The sequence below is a fragment of the Delphinus delphis genome, chromosome 4 (genome assembly GCF_949987515.2).
Source record: "Delphinus delphis chromosome 4, mDelDel1.2, whole genome shotgun sequence".
NCBI classification, from domain to species: Eukaryota; Metazoa; Chordata; class Mammalia; order Artiodactyla; family Delphinidae; genus Delphinus; species Delphinus delphis.
In genome coordinates this window covers 82,210,680-82,230,492 of record NC_082686.1, presented here as the reverse complement: position 1 = coordinate 82,230,492, position 19,813 = coordinate 82,210,680, and the positions used below count along the sequence as shown (strand labels likewise).

At 39.0% G+C, this 19,813-nt stretch overlaps 1 protein-coding gene across 4 annotated transcripts in view; it reads left to right on the top strand.

Annotated features, from left to right (window-relative positions):
- VPS8 (VPS8 subunit of CORVET complex) overlaps positions 1-19,813 on the top strand; it is a 300,312-nt gene that overhangs the window by 237,337 nt on the left and 43,162 nt on the right. For all 4 annotated transcript variants that reach the window (XM_060011002.1, XM_060011000.1, XM_060011001.1 and 1 more), the window contains one exon: positions 6,340-6,393. In XM_060011002.1, coding sequence (XP_059866985.1) covers positions 6,340-6,393 — 54 coding nt within the window. The remainder of the gene's footprint in view (positions 1-6,339; positions 6,394-19,813) is intronic.

The following is a 19,813-nucleotide window of genomic DNA, read 5'->3' as shown; positions in this document are numbered from 1 at the left end:
AATTTTGTCAAAAGCTTTTTCTGCATCTCTTGAGATGATCATATGGTATTTGCTCAATTTGTTAATATGGTGTATCACATTGATTGATTTGCGTATAATGAAGAATCCTTGCATTCCTGGAATAAACCCCACTTGATCATGGTGTATGATCCTTTTAATGTGCTGTTGGATTCTGTTTGCTAGTATTTGTTGAGGGGTTTTGCATCTGTGTTCATCAGTGATATTGGTCTGTAGTTTTCTTTCTTTGTGACATCTTTGGTTTTGGTATCAGGGTGATGGTGGCCTCATAGAATGAGTTTGGGAGTGTTCCTCCCTATGCTATATTTTGGAAGAGTTTGAGAAGGATAGGTGTTAGCTCATCTCTAAATGTTTGATAGAATTCACCTGTGAAACCATCTGGTCCTGAGCTTTTGTTTGTTGGAAGATTTTTAATCACAGTTTCAATTTCAATGCTTGTGATTGGTCTGTTCATATTTTCTATTTCTTCCTGGTTCAGTCTCAGAAGGTTGTGCTTTTCTAAGAATTTGTCCATATCTTCCAGGTTGTCCATTTTATTGGCATGTAGTTGCTTGTAGTAATCTTTCATGATCCTTTGTATTTCTGCAGTGTCAGTTGTTACTTCTCCTTTTTCTTTTTTTTTTCTTTTTTTTTTTTTTGCGGTCCGCGGGCCTCTCACTGTTGCGACCTCTCCCGCTGTGGAGCACAGGCTCCGGACACGCAGGCTCAGCAGCCATGGCCCACGGGCCCAGCCGCTCAGTTGCATGTGGGATCTTCCTGGAACGGGGCATGAACCCGTGTCCCCTGCATCGGCAGGCAGACTCCCAACCACTGCGCCACCAGGGAAGCCCTATGGGTGTTTTTAAAAAGGATCAATTTCCTTTTGATTTCTTCTTTGATCCAAGTGTTATTTCGAAGTGTGTAAGTTCCTAAATATTTGAGAATTTTTCCAGAAATCTTTCTGTTATTGATATCTAATTTATTTCTATTATAGTCAGAGAACATTCTTTGTGTGACTTGAATTCTTCAAAATTAATTGAAAATTGTTATTGACAGAAGATAATATATGTTGGTAAATGGTCCAGGCATACGTCATTTAATTGTGCTTTTCTTTATTGCACTTTTCAGATACTGCATTTTTTTTTTTTTACAAATTGAAGGTTTGTGGCAACCTTGCATCAAGCAAGTCTTTTGGCACCATTTTTCCAACAGCATTTGCTTATTTTGCATCTCTGTGCCACATTTCGGTTATTCTCACAGTATTTCAAACTTTTTATTATTATTTACATGGTGATCTGTGATCAGTGATCTTTGATGTTACTATTGTAATTGTTTTGGGTGCCACAAACTGCACTCACGTAAGATGGCAAACTTAATCTATAAATGTGTGTGTTCTGACTGTTCCACCTACCAGCTGTTCCCCTGTCTCTTTCCCTCTCCTTGGGCCTCCTTATACCCTGAGCAACAATAATTTTGAAGTTAGGCCGGTTGATAACCTTACAGTGGCCTCTAAGTGTTCAAGTGAAAGGAAGAGTCACACATCTCTCACTTTAAATCAGAAGCTAGAAATGATTAAGCTTAGTGAGAAAGTCTTGTCAAAAGCCAAGATAGGTCAGAAGCTAGGCCTCTTGTGCCAAACAGTTATCCAGGTTGTGAATGAAAAGTAATAGTTCTTAAAGGAAATTAAAAGCGCTACTTCAGTGAACATACAAATGATAAGAAAGCAAAATAGCCTTATGGTTCATGTGGAGAAAGTTTTAGTGGTCTGGATAGAAGATCAAATCAGCCATAAAATTCCCTTAAGCCAAAGCTTAATCCAGAGCAAGGTCCTAGTTGTCTTCAATTCTGTGAAGGCTGAGAGAGGTGAGGAACCTGAAGTAGAAAAGTTTGAACTTAGCAGAGGCTGGTTCATGAAGTGTAAGGAAGGAAGCCATAATGTAAGAGTGTAAGGTGAAGCAGAAAGTGCTGGTGTAGAAGCAGCAGCAAGTTATTCAGAAGATCTAGCTGAGATAATTTTTCAACATAGACATCAACAGCCTTAATATTAGAAGAAGATGACTTGCCTTCTAGGACTTTCATAGCTAGAAAGGAGGAGTCAGTGCCTAGCTTCAAAGGACAGGCTGACTCTCTTGTTAGGGTCTAATGCAGCTGGTGACTTTAAGATGAAGCCAATGCTCATTTACCATTCCAAAAATCCTGGGGCCCTTAAGAATGATGCTAAATCTGCTCTGCCTGTGTTCTGTAAATGGAACAAATCCTGGATGGCAGCACATCTGCTTACAACATGGTTCACTGAATATTTTAAGCCCATTGTTGAGACATACTGCTCAGAAAAAGTTTCCTTTGAAAAATATTACTGCTCACTGACAATGCACCTGGTCACCTAAGGACTCTGATGGAGCTGTACAACAAGATGAATGTTGTTTTCATGCCTGCTAATACAATATCCATTCTGCAGCCCATGGATCAAGGAGTAATTTTGACTTTTAAGTCTCATTATGCAAGAAATACATTTCATAAGGCTATTGCCGCCAAAGGTAGTGATTCCACTGATGGATCCAAGAAAAGTCAATTGAAAACATTCTGGAAAGGATGCACCATTCTAGATGCCATTAAGAACATTGGTGATTTATGGGAAGAGGTTAAAATATCAACATTAACTGGAGTTGGGAAGAAGTTGATTCCAGCCCTCATGGATAACTTGGAGGGGTTGAAGACTTCAGTGGAGGAAGTAACTGCAGACGTGGTGGAAATAGCAAGAGAAGTAGAAGTGAAGCCTGAAGATGTGACTGAGTTGCTGCAATCTCATGATAAAACTTGAACAGATGAGGAGTTGCTTCTTATGAATGAACAAAGAAAGTGGTTTCTTGAGGTGGAATCTACTGCTGATGAAATGCTGTGAAGATTGTTGAAATGACAACAAAGGATTTATATTACATAAACATATAAAGCAGCAGCAAGGTTTGAGGGGATTGACTCCAATTTTGAAAGAAGCTTTACTGTAAATGCTGTCAAACAGCATTGCGTGTTACAGAGAAATCGCTCGTGAAAGGAAGAGTCAGTCGATGTGGCAAACTTCATCGTTGCCTAATTTTAAGAAACTGCCATGGCCACCCCAGCCTTCAGCAGCCACCACCTGATCAGTCAGCGGCCATCACCATGGAGGCAAGACCCTCCACCAGCCAAAAAATTATGACTAGGGGCTTCCCTGGTGGTGCAGTGGTTGAGAGTCCGCCTGCCGATGCAGGGGACACGGGTTCGTGCCCCGGTCCGGGAAGATCCCACATGCCGCGGAGCGGCTGGGCCCGTGAGCCATGGCCGCTGAGCCTGCGCGTCCAGAGCCTGTGCTCCGGAATGGGAGAGGCCACAACAGTGAGAGGCCCGCGTACCGAAAAAAAAAAAAATTATGACTTGCTGAAGGCTTACATGATGGTTAGTACTTTATAGCGATAATGTATTTTTAATTAAGGTATGTACATTGTTTCTTTAGACACAGTGCTCTTTAATAGACTACAGTATAGTGTAAACAACATTTTTTTTTTTTTTTTGCGGTACGCGGGCCTCTCACCGCTGTGGCCTCTCCCGCCGCGGAGCACAGGCTCCAGACGCGCAGGCCCAGCGGCCACGGCCCATGGGCCCAGCCGCTCCGCGGCATGTGGGATCCCTCCTGGACCGGGGCACGAACCCACGTCCCCTGCATCGGTAGGCGGACTCTCAACCACTGTGCCACCAGGGAAGCCCTGTAAACAACTTTTATATACATCGGGGAACCAGAAAGTTTGTGTGACTTGCTTTATTGCAGTATTCACTTTAATGCAGTGGTCTAGAACTGAATTCGTAATATCTCTGAGGTATACCTGTACTTGAAAAGAATATGTATGTATTCTGCCTTTGTTGGGTGGAGGGTTCTGTCAATGTCCCTATTCTATATCCTTCCTTTTTTAGTTTTTAAATTGAGATGTAATTGATATATGATATTGTGTAGTTTGAGGTGTTCCATGTGTTGGTTTGATACATTTATGTATTGCAGTATGATTACCACGATAGCCTTAGCTAACACCTTTATCATGTCAATAATTATCGTTTCTTTTTTTGGGTAGAGAACAGTGAAGATCTAGTCTCTTAGCAACTTTGAAGTTTATGATACAATATTGTTAACTATGATCACTATCTTGTGCCTTACATCTTCAGAACTTATTTCTCTACTAGTTGAAAGGTTATACCCTTAAACAGCATCCCCCCAACTACCCCCACCTCGCAGCCCCTGGTAACCACCATCTACTCTGTTTTTATGAGTTCAGTTTTTCTAAATTCCACATATGAGTGCTGTCATACAGCATTTGTCCTTCTCTGTCTGATTTCTCTCACTTAGCATCCTTGAGGATGCCCTCAAGGTCCATCCGTGTTGTTGCATATGGCAAGATTTCCTTCTTTTATGGCTGAATAATATTTCTGTGTGTGTGTGTGTGTGTGTGTGTGTGTGTCTGTGTATATATTATCACATCTTCTTTATCTGTTCAACTTCTGATGGATGCTTAGGTCGTTTCCATATCTTGGCTATTGTAAATAATGCTGCTCTGAACACTGGTGGGCAGATGTCTCTTCAAGATACTGATTTCAATTCCTTCTGGTATATACCCAGCTGTGGGATTGCTGGATGATATGGTAGTTAAGTTTGTAAATTTTTTGAGGAACCGCCATACTGTACCCATCTACATTCCCACCAACAATGTGTAAGGTTTCCCTTTCTCTACATCCTCACCAACGTTTGTTATCTCTTGTCTTTTTTTTATAAAAGCCATCCTAACTGGTGTGAGGTGATACCTCATTGTAGTTGTGATTTGCCTTTCCCTGATAAGTGATGTTGAGCATCTTTTCATGTACCTGTTATTCTTTTGTATATCTTCTTTGGAAAAATGTCTGTTCAGATCCTTTGCCCATTTTTTAAATTGAGTATATCCTTCCTAATCTTCATATTTGTTCTCTCATTTATTGAGAGAGATATGGAAATCTCTGACTGTAAAATCTATTTCTCCTTGCATTTCTATCAGTTTTTATTTTATGTACTTTTTAAAATTACTATTTATTGGAGTATAGTTGCTTTACAATGTTGTGTTAGTTTCTTCTGTACATCAAAGTGAATCAGTTATATGTATACATATATCCCCTCTTTTTTGGATTTCCTTCCCATTTAGTTCACCACAGATAATTGAGTAGAGTTCCCTGTACTATACAGTAGGTTCTCATTCGTTATCTGTTCTATACATAGTAGTGTATATATGTCAATCCCAATCTCCCAATTCATCCCACTCCCTCCTTCCCCCCTTGGCATCCGTAAGTTTGTTCTCTACATCTGTGTCTCTATTTCTGCTTTGCAAATAAGTTCACCTGTACCATTTTCTAGATTCCACATATGAGCGATCTTATACGGTATTTGTTTTTCTCTTTCTGACTTACTTCACTCTCTGTATGACAGTCTCTAGGTCCATCCACGTCTCTGCAAATGGCACAATTTCGTTCCTTTTTATGGCTGAGTAATATATGTATCACATCTTGTTTATCCATTCCTCTGTTGATGGACACTTAGGTTTAAGCTATTAGATGTGTAGACATTTAGGATTGTTACGTCCTCCTGATGAATTGATTCCTTTATCGTTATGCAATAATATATCCCTGGCAATAGTCTTTGCTCTGAAATCTAGTACTATCATGGTATATTTTTCCAATCTTTTTGCTTTTAATCTATTTGTGCCTTTATATTTAAAGTATGTTTCCTGCAGGCAGCATGTAGTTGGGTCTTGCTCTTTTATCTGACAGTCTCTTTCAACCTTTCCTGTATTTGAAGATCTTACTATATCATCAGTCTTCTCTTCTTAAGACTAAACATCCTTTTATTATGGCTTGGCTGATACTTTTTCTAAATCCTTCTATTATTATCAAACACTTGTGCATGTTTTGCTTAAAAGGGACATTAGATCAGAAGGGATACTCTGAGTTGGTCTCTGCAAGACGTGCTACTACATATCATGTCAGTTGATTTCCATTGTCCACAGAGATCTGTGTCTATTAGGTTCCTCACCACTTGGCTAAAACCAATTTGGACCATCTTTTCTACTTTTCTTACCCTAATCACATTTTTATCTTGTCTAACTACTGACTTTTTGATCTCCAGAGAAACTTCAAAGGGACTTAACAAAAAATCTATTCATTGTTCCCCTGAAAATGTCTGTTTTATCTCAGTTACATGAGTTCTAGTTGAATTATTTTAAGTATGGGTCAAATAAAGCTAGACTATAACTAAGAAGATATCAAAAGGTTTGCTTTTTTTTTTTTTTTTTTTAGGTAAAAATGTCCCCATCCTGTCATCCATCCAAAGGGGATCCTGCTGTTAAGAAGGTGAGTAAGTTTTAACGGCAAAAAGCCAACTTCCTCCTTCTGTGTATTTATTCTCCTCTGTTGAACCATGTTCTCAAAATGAGTGATTTTAAATCATTTTAATGCGTCAAAGTTTCTTTCTGATTGGATGCCTTAAAAAGGTGTCACCAGGACTTGTTGGCTCTTCCAGAGAAGCCAAATGGGGGTTTGGGTCTAGTATCAGTCTCTTGACAACTAGGGACTTTCATTGTTCTAGAATTCCCACCCTCTCTACCAGATGGGCATCCTGGTATCAGTGAGTGGTAGCAGATGAAAGATATTTTAAGGATGAAAGGTACATAGTTTTTCTTAACAATGTACTTTCCCTCCAGATAGCTGTTCCTAAAGAAAACTGGTCTGAGGTATTAACATTTCAGCACATACCAGCTAAGTAAGACCTCAATAAATACTTGTGTGATAGAACTCTGATCTAGGCCATTTCAACCCTTGAATGTGAACTCTATGGCACAGATAGGTTGTTTGTCTTTGAAGTAATTCTCAGATGATGTCAAAAGAACCACTAAAATTCTTTTCTTTATCCAACTGCAACAGTGCAGTTGAAATATAGCAAACAGATTGACATTTTTGCTATGTTTTCTCTTACCATTTTTATTTCTCTGACAGTTGACTTGTCCCTGGTTGTAGGTGTGCTTTCCTTGCTCTTTTTTATGATTTCAGCCAGCATCCGTGTCGGGGAAGGATTGTAGAACAAAAATAACACCTTGCTGGCTCTGTTGACTAACAGCAGGTTCTAGCTTCAAAGCGGTGTGCCAAAAATGGATGCCTTTTCTCTGCCTTCAGAATCCCCTTTTCAAAGGAAAAAAAGAATAGAAACGAAATATGTTGTCTGAAAAGCCTTATAACGTGCTGCACGTGAAACCCTCTTTCACTCTTGTCAAGACAGCAAGGGCAGGCGAGACCACAGTGGTGATTGTTGCCGCTCAGAACCATCACACCGTAACATGAGGAGCTGGAAAGGGTGTCAGCCACTTAGTCGCACTCAGTAAGCAAAGGAGGAAACTGGAATCCAGAGGGAAATTTTTTACCTCTCTCAAATGTTCCATGGGACACACTTCTACCATAGAGGTTAAAAACACGTGCTTTGGATTCAGTGATTGACTCGTCTACTTTATCTGAATAACCTTGAGTAAGTCAGCCTCTCTGTTTCCTCCTCTGTAAAGTGATGATGCTCCTCTCAGAATTGCCCTAAAGATTAAATGAGAAACAATTTAAGTGCCCGATGCTGTGTTTGACACATATTAAGTACTCAGTAAATTATAACACAAGTACTCAGCTGTTACTGAAACTAGTATTAAAACACAAGTCTCCCAACTCCTAGTCAGATGTCCTTTCATCTGTCCTTTATTATGCTACTTATATACTATTGTCCATTCAGCAAGTATTTCTTTATACTAGATAGTGAGCTAAGAAGCAGACTACAGAGATTAAAAATACAATCCCTGTTCTCAAGGACCTCAGCATTTAATTGGAAAGGTAGACAGGTTGCACTGACAGTTACCAGACTACTTGACACGTGCCATGCAGGGTGCACAGGGTGCTGCAAGAGTGTGCGGGAGAGGCCCGGTTTTGAAATGACTAAGATCCTTTAGTACAACTCTTACATTCTTTATGGTAAAGAGTCCAGTGAAGAAACTTGAGAAATGGTTAGCTGCTCCCCTACAACTTTGTGACTAGATTGTAATGAAAGCAAATCCTACCATACTTAAAGACATTTATTAAATTAAGATCACAAAAACATTTTACCCAGTCGACATATCATGAATACCTTTTATTTTAGCAATGAGGGTCCATTTCTAATATTTACCATTCTTATTAATAAGACATTGATTTCACCAATGGAAAATTTTTCTGCTGTCTTTTGAGCTAATGAGCAAAGTCTTAGGTGTTGGTCAATATATGAACAGCTTTTAGGAGCTGCCTTTGGAAGTTCATGTGAGCTGCAGTTTCTGAAATGTGGATTCTTGTTTAGAGCCACTGACCACCCCTGACTTGAAGCCTAAACTTAATAGCACATACTTAATATTGTACTGTTTATGGTGTGTAGAATAACTTTAAAATATATATCATAACAGGTGCCTCTCCCAAACTAAGAGGTCAAGGAAGGCTTCCCAGTAGAGGTAAAGCTTGATCTAGCCTGGAAACACAAGGCAAAAGGTATTCCAGGCAGACATGGGTGAGCTAGGAAATGGAGGATGTTCTGTTTGTCTTAAGTATGGGATCTTGCAGAAGCCTGGTGAAGTAAACGGGAGTCCAGATCACAGAGCCCCAGTCTGTGAGGTTTGCTTTTTATCTCAAGGGTAAGTGTTTCCATCAAACATGAGGCAGAAAGACCAATTAGAAGAAAAAAGGCCCTAAGCCTATGCTATGTTAATAGAATGAGGAGGTGAGATAGATTCAAGTCTTAGCCTTTTTATTCTCCCCGCAAACCTTTTTGACACCGTGAGTTAGGTGTCCTTCCCTTTTTGAGCTCTCAGAGTACCCTGAACTAGTCCTTATAAACATACTTATCTGGCTGTGTTGAAATTGCCTCTTTGCTTATATGTGTCCCCCATTAGACTCTCTGCCTCATAAGGGCAGGGCCCGTAGCAGTTCTGTTTCCTGTTGTCTATCTAAATGTAGAACAAAGTATGCAGTCATTCAGTACTTGTTGCGTGAACGAGAGAGACATGGAAGAGATTCCGTAGGACTTCGTAGTTGTTTATGGGAAGTGAGGAGAAAAAAGAAGTTTCTGCTGAATAACTGGAGAAAGAACAAATGAAGCATCATTGCTGTTCTGGGCTTGTATTCCCAGCATGGTCAGTTCCTTACTGTTTAAGCTCTATCAGCAGTACTCCAAGTGAGACCAGTGTGAAGCTCAGCACCTCATTGTTACTTCCCTAGTTGGATATGTATATTTGTGTGTATGTGTTTGTGTGTGCATATATATATGCATCTACATATATATTCTGGTTGTCATTCTGGAGCTACAGTCCCTCTTCCCAAAGTTGCACTGACAGATGGGAGCACCAAGAGTGTCTGTTGAACAGTGTGACTGCCAAAGTGACATGTGTAAGAAACACAAAAGAGCAGTTCTTGATTTAAGCCAAAGATTCTCTGTTGACCAATAACTGAAGACAGTGTGCAGTGACTCTACTGCATATTGGCCCTGCAAAGAGCTCTGCTCAAGTGCTGACGAGTCAGGAGCCATGTTCTGCAGGTCCTGCTAGCTCGGGATATGCGGCTCATGTAGAAGTCACTCTCCTATTCTGCTACCATGTCAGGGCCTGGCAGACTCCATGAGCATTTTGTGTTTGTGATATTCTTTCAGAAAGCTCTGGATTAGAAATACTTATCATACGTAATAATATATCTATAGCATTTAAAATTTGTATATCATATTTATCTTTTGTATATAAAATTTCTTCTTAATGGGCTCTAACTGATAACTTCAATTAAAAAGTAGGAAGACACATATGCTTCCCTAGGACTTCTTCAGTGTTTGATCATAGATAACTAGAAATTAGAAGCATTTTCCTTAGATAGAAATTGTCCTAAAGTCCATTGCACTAAACTCCCTAGCATAGATCCAAATAGGAGGTGCTGAAGTGTTTGAGGTGGATTAAAGGAGTTTAGAGGGTTAGTTGAAGGCAGCATCAAAAGCGTCTCAGCTATGATGCAGCACTTCTTGACTACTGTAGAAACACCAGCCAGGAACTTGTGTGGCAAAGTTGGCATTGTTACATGCATAATAATCAGAGAAAGCAGTTTTGTCTTATTCTTGATCACAAAAGCATGGTTACACTCTGAGCCATCCCCTGTTTTAGATGAACCTTCTCTGCTGTTGTGTTTGTGGAAGCCTGAGGGGCCGGGTGTTCTGGCTGGTAGAATCCAATATAAGGGGTACAGTTAATGTTCTTCTCAGAATGACTTCTTCCAGTTAGGGAGAAGGTACTGGGAGTGGCATAGTGGGAAGCCTTTCTAATAGTTCTGGGTAATTCAGTAAATATTCAACAAGCCTCTAAGGTGCCAGGACTTGGAGGAACAAAGGTCAGTGAAAAATAGTTCTTGCAGAAGGAAAAGACCTACAAAAACAAACCCAAAACAATGAAGAAAATGGTAATAGGAACATAAATATCAATAATTATCTTAAGTGTAAATGGATTAAATGCTCCAAACAAAAGACATAGACTGGCTGAATGGATACAAAAACAAGACCCATATATATGCTGTCTAGAAGAGACTCACTTCAGACCTAGGGACACATACAGACTGAAAGTGAGGGGATGGAAAAAGATATTCCATGCAAATGGAAATCAAAAGAAACCTGGAGTAGCAATTCTCATATCAGACAAAATAGACTTTAAAATAAAGACTATTACAAGACACAAAGAAGGACACTACATAATGATCAAAGGATCAATCCAAGAAGAAGACATAACAATTGTAAATATTTATGCACCCAACATAGGAGCACCTCAATACATCAGGCAAATGCTAACAGCCATAACAGGGGAAATCGACAGTAACACTATAATAGTAGGGGACTTTAACACCCCACTTTCACCAATGGACAGATCATCCAAAATGAAAATAAATAGGGAAACACAAGCTTTAAATGACACATTAAACAAGATGGACTTAATTGATATTTATAGGACATTCCATCCAAAAACAACAGAATACAGTTTCTTCTCAAGTGCTCATGGAATATTCTCCATGCCATATCACATATTGGGTCACAAATCAAGCCTCGGTAAATTTAAGAAAATTGACATCATATCAAGTATCTTTTCCAACCACAACGCTATGAGACTAGATATCAATTACAGGAAAAAACTGTAAAAAATACAAACACATGGAGGCTAATCAATCCACTCTTAAATAACCAAGATATCACTGAAGAAATCAAAGAGGAAATAAAAAAATACCTAGAAACAAATGACATTGAAAACACGATGACCCAAAACCTATGGGATGCAGCAAAAGCATTTCTAAGAGGGAAGTTTATAGCAATACAATCCTACCTCAGGAAACAAGAAAAGTCTCAAATAAATGACCTAACCTTACACCTAAAGCAATTAGAGAAAGAACAACAACGACAAAAAAAACCCAAGTTAGCAGAAGGAAAGAAATCATAAAGATCAGATCAGAAATAAATGAAAGAGAAATGATAGCAAAGATCAATAAAACTAAAAGTTGGTTCTTTGAGAAGATAAACAAAATTGATAAACCATTAGCCAGACTCATCAAGAAAAAAAGGGAGAAGATTCAAATCAACAGAATTAGAAATGAAAGAGGAGAACTAACAACTGACACTGCAGAAATACAAAGGATCATGAGAGATTACTACAAGCAACTATATGCCAATAAAATGGACAACATGGAAGAAATGGGCAAATTCTTAGCAAAGTACAACCTTCCGAGTCTGAACCAGGAAGAAATAGAAAATATAAACAGACCAGTCACAAGCACTGAAATTGAAACTGTGATTAAAAATCTTCCAACAAACAAAAGCCAGGACCAGATGGTTTCACAGGTGAACGCTATCTAACATTTAGAGAAGAGCTAACACCTATCCTTCTCAAGCTCTTCCAAAAAATTTCACAATTTGTATGGAAACACAAAAGACCCCGAATAGCCAAAGCAGTCTTGAGAAAGAAAAATGGAATTGGAGCAATCAGGCTCCCTGACTTTGGACTACACTACAAAGCTACAGTAATCAAGACAGTATGGTACTGGCACAAAAACAGAAATATAGATCAATGGAACAGGATTGAAATCCCAGAGATAAACCTATGCACCTGTGGTCACCTTATCTTTGATAAAGGAGGCAAGAATATACAATGGAGAAAAGACAGCCTCTTCAATAAGTAGTGCTGGGAAAACTGGACAGGTACATATAAGTGAATGAAATTAGAACACTCCCAAACTCATACACAAAAATAAACTCGAAATAGATTAAAGACCTAAATGTAAGACCAGACACTGTAAAACTCTTAGAGGAAAACATAGGCAGAACACTCTATGACATAAATCACAGCAAGATCCTTTTTGACCCACCTCCTAGAGAAGTGGAAATGAAAACAAAAATAAACAAATGGGATCTAATGAAACTTAAGACCTTTTGCACAGCAAAAGAAACCATAAACAAGATGAAAAGAGAACCCTCAGAATGGGAGAAAATATTTGCAAATGAAGCAACTGACAAAGGATGAATCTCCAAAATATATAAACAGTTCATGCAGCTCAATATCAAGAAAACAAACAACCCAGTCCAAAAATGGGCAGAAGACCTAAATAGACATTTCTCCAAAGAAGATATATAGACTGCCAACAAACACATGAAAGGATGCTCAACATCACTAATCATTAGAGATTTGCAAATCAAAACCACAGTGAGGTATCACCTCACACCAGTCAGAATGGCCATCATCAAAAAGTCTACAAACAATAAATGCTGGAGAAGGTGTGGAGAAAAAGGAACCCTCTTGCACTGTTGGTGGGAATGTAAACTGATACAGCCACTATGGAGAACAGTATGGAGGTCCCTTAAAAAACTAAAAGTAGAACTACCATATGACCCAGCAATCCCACTACTGGGCATATACCCTGAGCAAACCATAATTCAAAAAGAGTCATGTACCACAATGTTCATTGCAGCACTGTATACAATAGCCAGGGCATGGAAACAACCTAAGCGTCCATCAACAGATAAATGGATAAAGAAGATGTGGCACATATATACAATGGAATATTACTCAGCCATAAAAAGAAACGAAATTGGGCTTCCCTGGTGGCGCAGTGGTTGAGAGTCCGCCTGCCGATGCAGGGGACAAGGGTTCGTGCCCCAGTCCAGGAAGATCCCGCATGCCGCGGAGCGGCTGGGCCTGTGAGCCATGGCCGCTGAGCCTGCGCGTCCGGAGCCTGTGCTCCGCAACGGGAGAGGCCACAACAGTGAGAGGCCCACGTACCGCAAAAAAAAAAAAAAAAAGAAACGAAATTGACTTATTTATAGTGACCTAGAGTCTGTCATACAGAGTGAAGTAAGTCAGAAAGAGAAAAACAAATACCATATACTAACACATATATATGGAATCTAAAAAGAAAAAAAAGGTTCTGAAGAACCTAGGAGCAGGACAGGAATAAAGACACAGATGTAGAGAACAGACTTGAGGACACAGTGTGGGGGAAGGGTAAGCTGGGATGGAGTGAGAGAATGGCATTGACATATATACACTGCCAAATGTAAAATAGATAGCTAATGGGGAGCAGCCGCATAGCACAGGGAGATCAGCTCAGTGCTTTGTGACCACCTAGAGGGGTGGGGTAGGGAGGGTGGGAGGGAGCGGCAAGAGGGAGGAGATTTGGGGATATATGTATATGTATAGCTGATTCATTTTGTTGTAGAGCAGAAACTAACACAACATTGTAAAGCAATTATACTCCAATAAAGATGTTTAAAAAAAAATGGAAGATGGAAAAAAAATTTTTTTCCAGTTGTCCACCAGTGAGATCTCCCAGTGCTCTTGGAAATTCTTTGTAGTAGCTTAGCAAGGAACTTCTCAGTAAGTCTAAGTTAGTTCCTTGGAAGAAGAGGCTGATATCGACCCCTGGACTCCGGGAGCTCCATGTTTCTAGTGAAACTATTTCCTCATTTTGGGAACTTCCAGTGTTGCATAGTTTCATAGATCATTCCTACCTAACCTACACACTATAAATATGTACAGCTTTATCAGTAGCAAAGGGCCCCTCTCTACTGCACATAGGCCAGGCACTTAGAGGTCAACTATGCACAAGCTAAATTGTGAGATTATAAGAGTTATGGGGAATACATGCATTCTGTTATTTCTCTGATTTAAACTGTTCACTCAATAAACTGTATTTTATATCCTAAATATATATATATATAGTTCTTGCTCTCAGCACACTTAAAAGTTAATGGTGACTGAACTGGTGGGCTGAATAGCCAAGCCTCCCAGAAATTGGTGCATAGCTTCTCAAATATTCAAGTTTAATACCAGAATTTAGAGCTGATTCTTTTTTTCCAAGTGTTCTGGTGAGGCAAAATTTTTATAGCTGGTTCCCGGTTTTGCCACTCATGTCAGGAATGTAGTTGACTGTACTTGCTCATGATTTTTATTGAATTATGGAGTGGGAGGGTTTGTTTTTTTTTTTAGGGAAAAAGCCCCATAGAGCCACTGTTTCCATAGCAACAGGAAAAGCTGGCTGCAGTGTCTCAACTGACCAGCCCAAGAATGGCTGGTTGATAGTTTCACAAAAGTCAAGGGAACACAAAAGGAGAAAGCACTGAGAGATAGATGAAACATTTTCTAGATGTTGTGTGATGTTGGCTTAAGTAAAGATTCAGTTGCCTTTTTTTATTTAACTGAAGTGTAGCTGATGTACAATATTATATAAGTTACAGGTGTACAATATAGTGATTCACAATTTTTAAAGGTTATACTCCATTTATAGTTATTATAAAATATTGGCTATATTCCCTCTGTTGTACAATGTATCCTTATAGCTTATCTTATATGTAATAGTTTGTACCTCCCACTTTCCCTACCCTTACATTGCCTCTCCCCCTTTCCCTCTCCCCAGTGGTAACCACTAGTTTGTTCTCTATATCTGTGAGTCTGTTTCTTTTTCGTTATATTCACTAGTTTGTTGTGTTTTTTAGATTCCACATATAAGTGATATCATACAGTATTTGTCTTTCTCTGTCTGACTACTTTCACTTAGTATAATACCCTCCAAGTCCATCCATGTTGCTGGAAGTAGCAATTTTTCATTCTTTTTTATGGCTGAATAGTATTCCATTGTATGTTTATACATCTTCTTTATCCATACATCTGTTGATGGACACTTAGGTTGCTTCCAGTTGTTTCTTGGCAACTGTAAATTATAGTACTATGAACATTGGGATGCATGTATCTTTTCAAATTAGTGTTATGGGGTGCTTTTTGGATATATACTCAGGAGAGGAATTTCTGGGTCATATGGTAGTTCTATTTTTACTTTAATGAGAAACCTCCATACTGTTTTCCACAGTGGCTGCACCAATTTACATTCCCACCAACAGTGTACAAGGTTTCCCTTTTCTCTACATATTCACCAACATTTATTATGTGTTCTTTTTTATGATAGCCATTCTGACAGGTGTGAGGTGATATCTCATTGTGGTTTTGATTTGCATTTTCCTCATAGTTAGCAATGTTGAGCATCTTTTCATGTGCCTATTGGCCATCTGCATTTCCTCTTTGGAAAAATGTCTATTCAGGTCTTCTGACCATTTTTTAATTGGGTTGTTTGTTTTTGATGTTGAGTTATATGAGCTGTTTATTTATTTTGGATATTAACCTTTATCAGTCATATCATTTGCAAATATTTTCTCCCCTTCAGTAGATTGTCTTTCATTTTGTTGACGGTTTCCTTCACTGTGCAAAAGCCTTTAAGTTTAATTAGGTCCCATTTGTTTATTTTTGCTTTTATTTCCATTACTCTAGGAGATGGATCCAAAAAAATATTACTACAATTTATGTCAGAGAGTGTTCTGCCTATGTCTTCCTCTAGGAGTTTTATGGTTTGGGGTCTTACATTTAGGTCTTTAATCCATTTTGAGTTTAATTTGTGTACGGTGTTAGAGAATGTTCTAATTTCATTCTTTTACATGTAGCTGTCCAGTTTTCCTAGCACCACTTTGTCTTTTCTCCAGCGTATATTCTTGCATCCTTTGTTGTAGATTATTGACCATAAGTGTGTGGGTTTATTTCTGAGCTCTCTGTTCTGTTCCATTGATCTGTGTGTCTCTTTTTGTGCCAGTACAATACTGTTTTGATTACTGAAACTTTGTAGTATACTCTGAAGTCAGGGAGTCATCTGCCTTTTTAAGACTCTCTCTTAACTCCTGCAAAGATGCAATTCCTCATGAACAACAAAGTGGTAGCCCTTGATGATTGTATGCTGCCTCTTTCCTTAGAGTATTTGTCTTAGTAGGACTTAGATGCACATTATATCCAGATGTGATTTCCATGCCTCTATTGATTTAACAAAGAAAAAACCAGAGGACATGATTTGATCTTTGTTTTTGCACAGGCATGGTAGGATATCTCAGCAGGCCAGGTGCCTCTTTATGCTGATGTGAAGAAGCTGAGGTGCAGTTGTCTTCAGACATCTGAAGGGTGCTGATTTGGAAGTAGAGGCATTCTTTGTAGTTCAGAGGGCAGAACTGGTACCTGTGGGTAACTGCTATGTAGATGGAGATGTTGGCTTAGTATGAGAATTTTCTAACACTACCCATTACCAGAGGCGTGCCATGAGTGGCAGGATGTCTGTCTCTCAGAGCTGCTGCAGAGGGATTCCTGCCATGGGTGAGAGGTTGGATTCGTTGATTTTTAGATCTTTTTGAAGGTTAAGATCTTCTGAGTCTACAGTTGTATTAAACAAGTGGCATGTTTGTTGATGTGCTGAATGATTTTAGTTAGACCCTAACCCCCCAGTCTGAATTAACAGAATATGTTGTCTATCAAAGAAAAACAAATCTGGACTTAGGTAAGAAGAAGACTTCATTCAAAAGAATTATTGCAATAAGGGGAGGGAGCTAGTACAATAGAGGGGAAGAGGCTATTCCATAGGGAGAACAGTTTGACCAAAGGATCTGCAAGGGTCTCAAAGGTCAGGCAAAAAGGAAATTTCTTTTATAGGGGCAGGTAAACAAGGCTAGAAAGAACCAGATATGGGGGAATAGATGGCAGAATCAGACAGTGATCAGGAAATGTCTTTCCTTGATGTCAGCTGATTCTCAGGAGACATCATTATGGAGAGGTTATATTCTGGCTTGGGCTGAGGGTGGATCAGAGGCTTGAGAGAAGGAGAGAAGCTTAGGTAACATTTGGTCATCAGTTAGCAAGCATTTCATTCTAATCAATCAGTGAGGACAAGCAGCTCAGCTTATCTTTTTTCAGGCAAAGCATGGAAATTTGATAGGTCTGTGTCTGGCCTTGTCATAGGTAAGCATGGGGGCTAGGTGAGTCTTCCCTGAGTCTTATGGGGAGGTGTGGTTCTTTGCAGTAAGCTGTTTTCCAGAACAGGGTGGGAGATTTTTTTTAACTGTGCTGTTTTCCAAGAGCTCAAGTAAAGTAAAGTTTAACATGGTAATGGATCTGGCTGTACTTGTTATGTTCTTTCCTTATTCTTTTTCTTTTTTTTTAATTTAATTTTATTTTTTTATACAGGAGGTTCTTATTAGTCATCACCTTTATACACATCAGTGTATACATGTCAATTCCAATCACCCAATTCATCACACCACCATCCCCACCCCCCCACGGCTTTCCCACCTTGGTGTCCATAAGTTTGTTCTCTACATCTGTGTCTCAACTTCTGCCCTGCAAACCAGTTCATCTGTACCATTTTTCTAGGTTCCACATACATGTGTTAATATACGATATTTGTTTTTCTCTATCTGACTTAATTCACACTGTATGACAGTCTCTAGATCCATCCACGTCTCAACAAATGCCCCAGTTTCGTTCCTTTTTATGGCTAATATTCCATTGTATATATGTATCACATCTTCTTTATCCATTTGTCTGTCGATGGGCATGTAGGTTGCTTCCATGACCTGGCTATTGTAAATAGTGCTACAATGAACATTGGGGTCCATTTGTCTTTCTGAATTATGGTTTTCTCTGGGTATATACCCACTAGTGGGATTGCTGGATCATATGGTAATTCTATTTTTAGTTTTTTAAGGAACCTCCGTACTGTTCTCCATAGTGACTGTATCAATTTACATTCCCACCAACAGTGCAAGAGGGTTCCCTTTTCTCCACACCGTCTCCAGCATTTGTTGTTTGTCGATTTTCTGATGATTCCCATTCTAACTGGTGTGAGGTGATAGCTCATTGTAGTTTTGATTTGCAAATCTCCAATAATTAGTGATGTTGGGCAGCTTTTCATATGCCTCTTGGCCATCTGTATGTCTTCTTTGGAGAAATGTCTCTTTAGCTCTTCTGCCCATTTTTGGATTGGATTGTTTGTTTCTTTATTATTGAGCTGCATGAGCTGTTTATATATTTTGGAGATTAATCCTTTGTTCGTTGTTTCATTTGCAAATATTTTCTCCCATTCTGAGGGTTCTCTTTTTCGTCTTGTTTATGGTTTCCTTTGCTGTGCAAAAGCTTTCAAGTTTCATTAGATCCCATTTGTTTATTTTTGTTTTTATTTCCATTACTCCAGGAGGCGGATCAAAAAAGATCTTGCTGTAATTTATGTCAAAGAGTGTTCTTCCTATGTTTTCCTCAAAGAGTTTTATAGTGTCCGGTCTTACATTTAGGTCTCGAATCCATTTTGAGTTTATTTTTGTGTATGATGTTAGGGAGTGTTCTAATTTCATTCTTTTACATGTAGCTGTCCAGTTTTCCCAGCGCCACTTATTGAAGAGACTGTCTTTTCTCCATTGTATATCCCTGCGTCCTTTGTCATAGATTAGTTGACCATAGGTGCGTGGGTTTATCTCTGGGCTTTCTGTCTTGTTCCATTGATCTATATTTCTGTTTTTGTGCCAGTACCATATTGCCTTGATTACTCTAGCTTTGTAGTATAGTCTGAAGTCAGGGAGTCTGAATCCTCCCGCTCCATTTTTTCCCTCAAGACTACTTTGGCTATTCAGGGTCTTTTGTGTCTCCATACCAATTTTAAGATTTTTTGTTCTAGTTCCATAAAAAGTACCATTGGTAATTTCATAGGGATTGCATTGAATCTGTAGATTGCTTTGGGCAGTATAGTCATTTTCACAATATTGATTCTTCCAATCCAAAAACATGGTATCTCTCCATCTGTTGGTATCATCTTTAATTTCTTTCATCAGTGTTTTATAGTTTTCTGCATATACGTCTTTTATCTCCCTAGTTAGGTTTATTCCTAGGTATTTTATTCTTTTTGTTGCAGTGGTAAATGGGAGTGTTTCCTTAACTTCTCTTTCAGATTTTTCATCATTAGTGTATAGGAATGCAAGAGATTTCTGTGCATCAATTTTGTATCCTGCAACTTTACCAAATTCATTGACTAGCTCTAGTAGTTTTCTGCTGGCATCTTTAGGATTCTCTATGTATAGTATCATGTCCTCTGCAAACAGTGACAGTTTGTCTTCTTTTCCGATTTGTATTCCTTTTATTTCTTTTTTTCTCCGATTGCCATGGCTAGGACTTCCAAAACTATGTTGAATAATAGTTGCGAGAGTGGACATCCTTGTTTTGTTCCTGATCTTAGCAGAAATGCTTTCAGTTTTTCACCATTGAGAATGATGTTTGCTGTGGGTTTCTCATATATGGCCTTTATTATGTTGAGGTAGATTCCCTCTATGCCCACTTTCTGGAGAGTTTTTATCATAAATGGG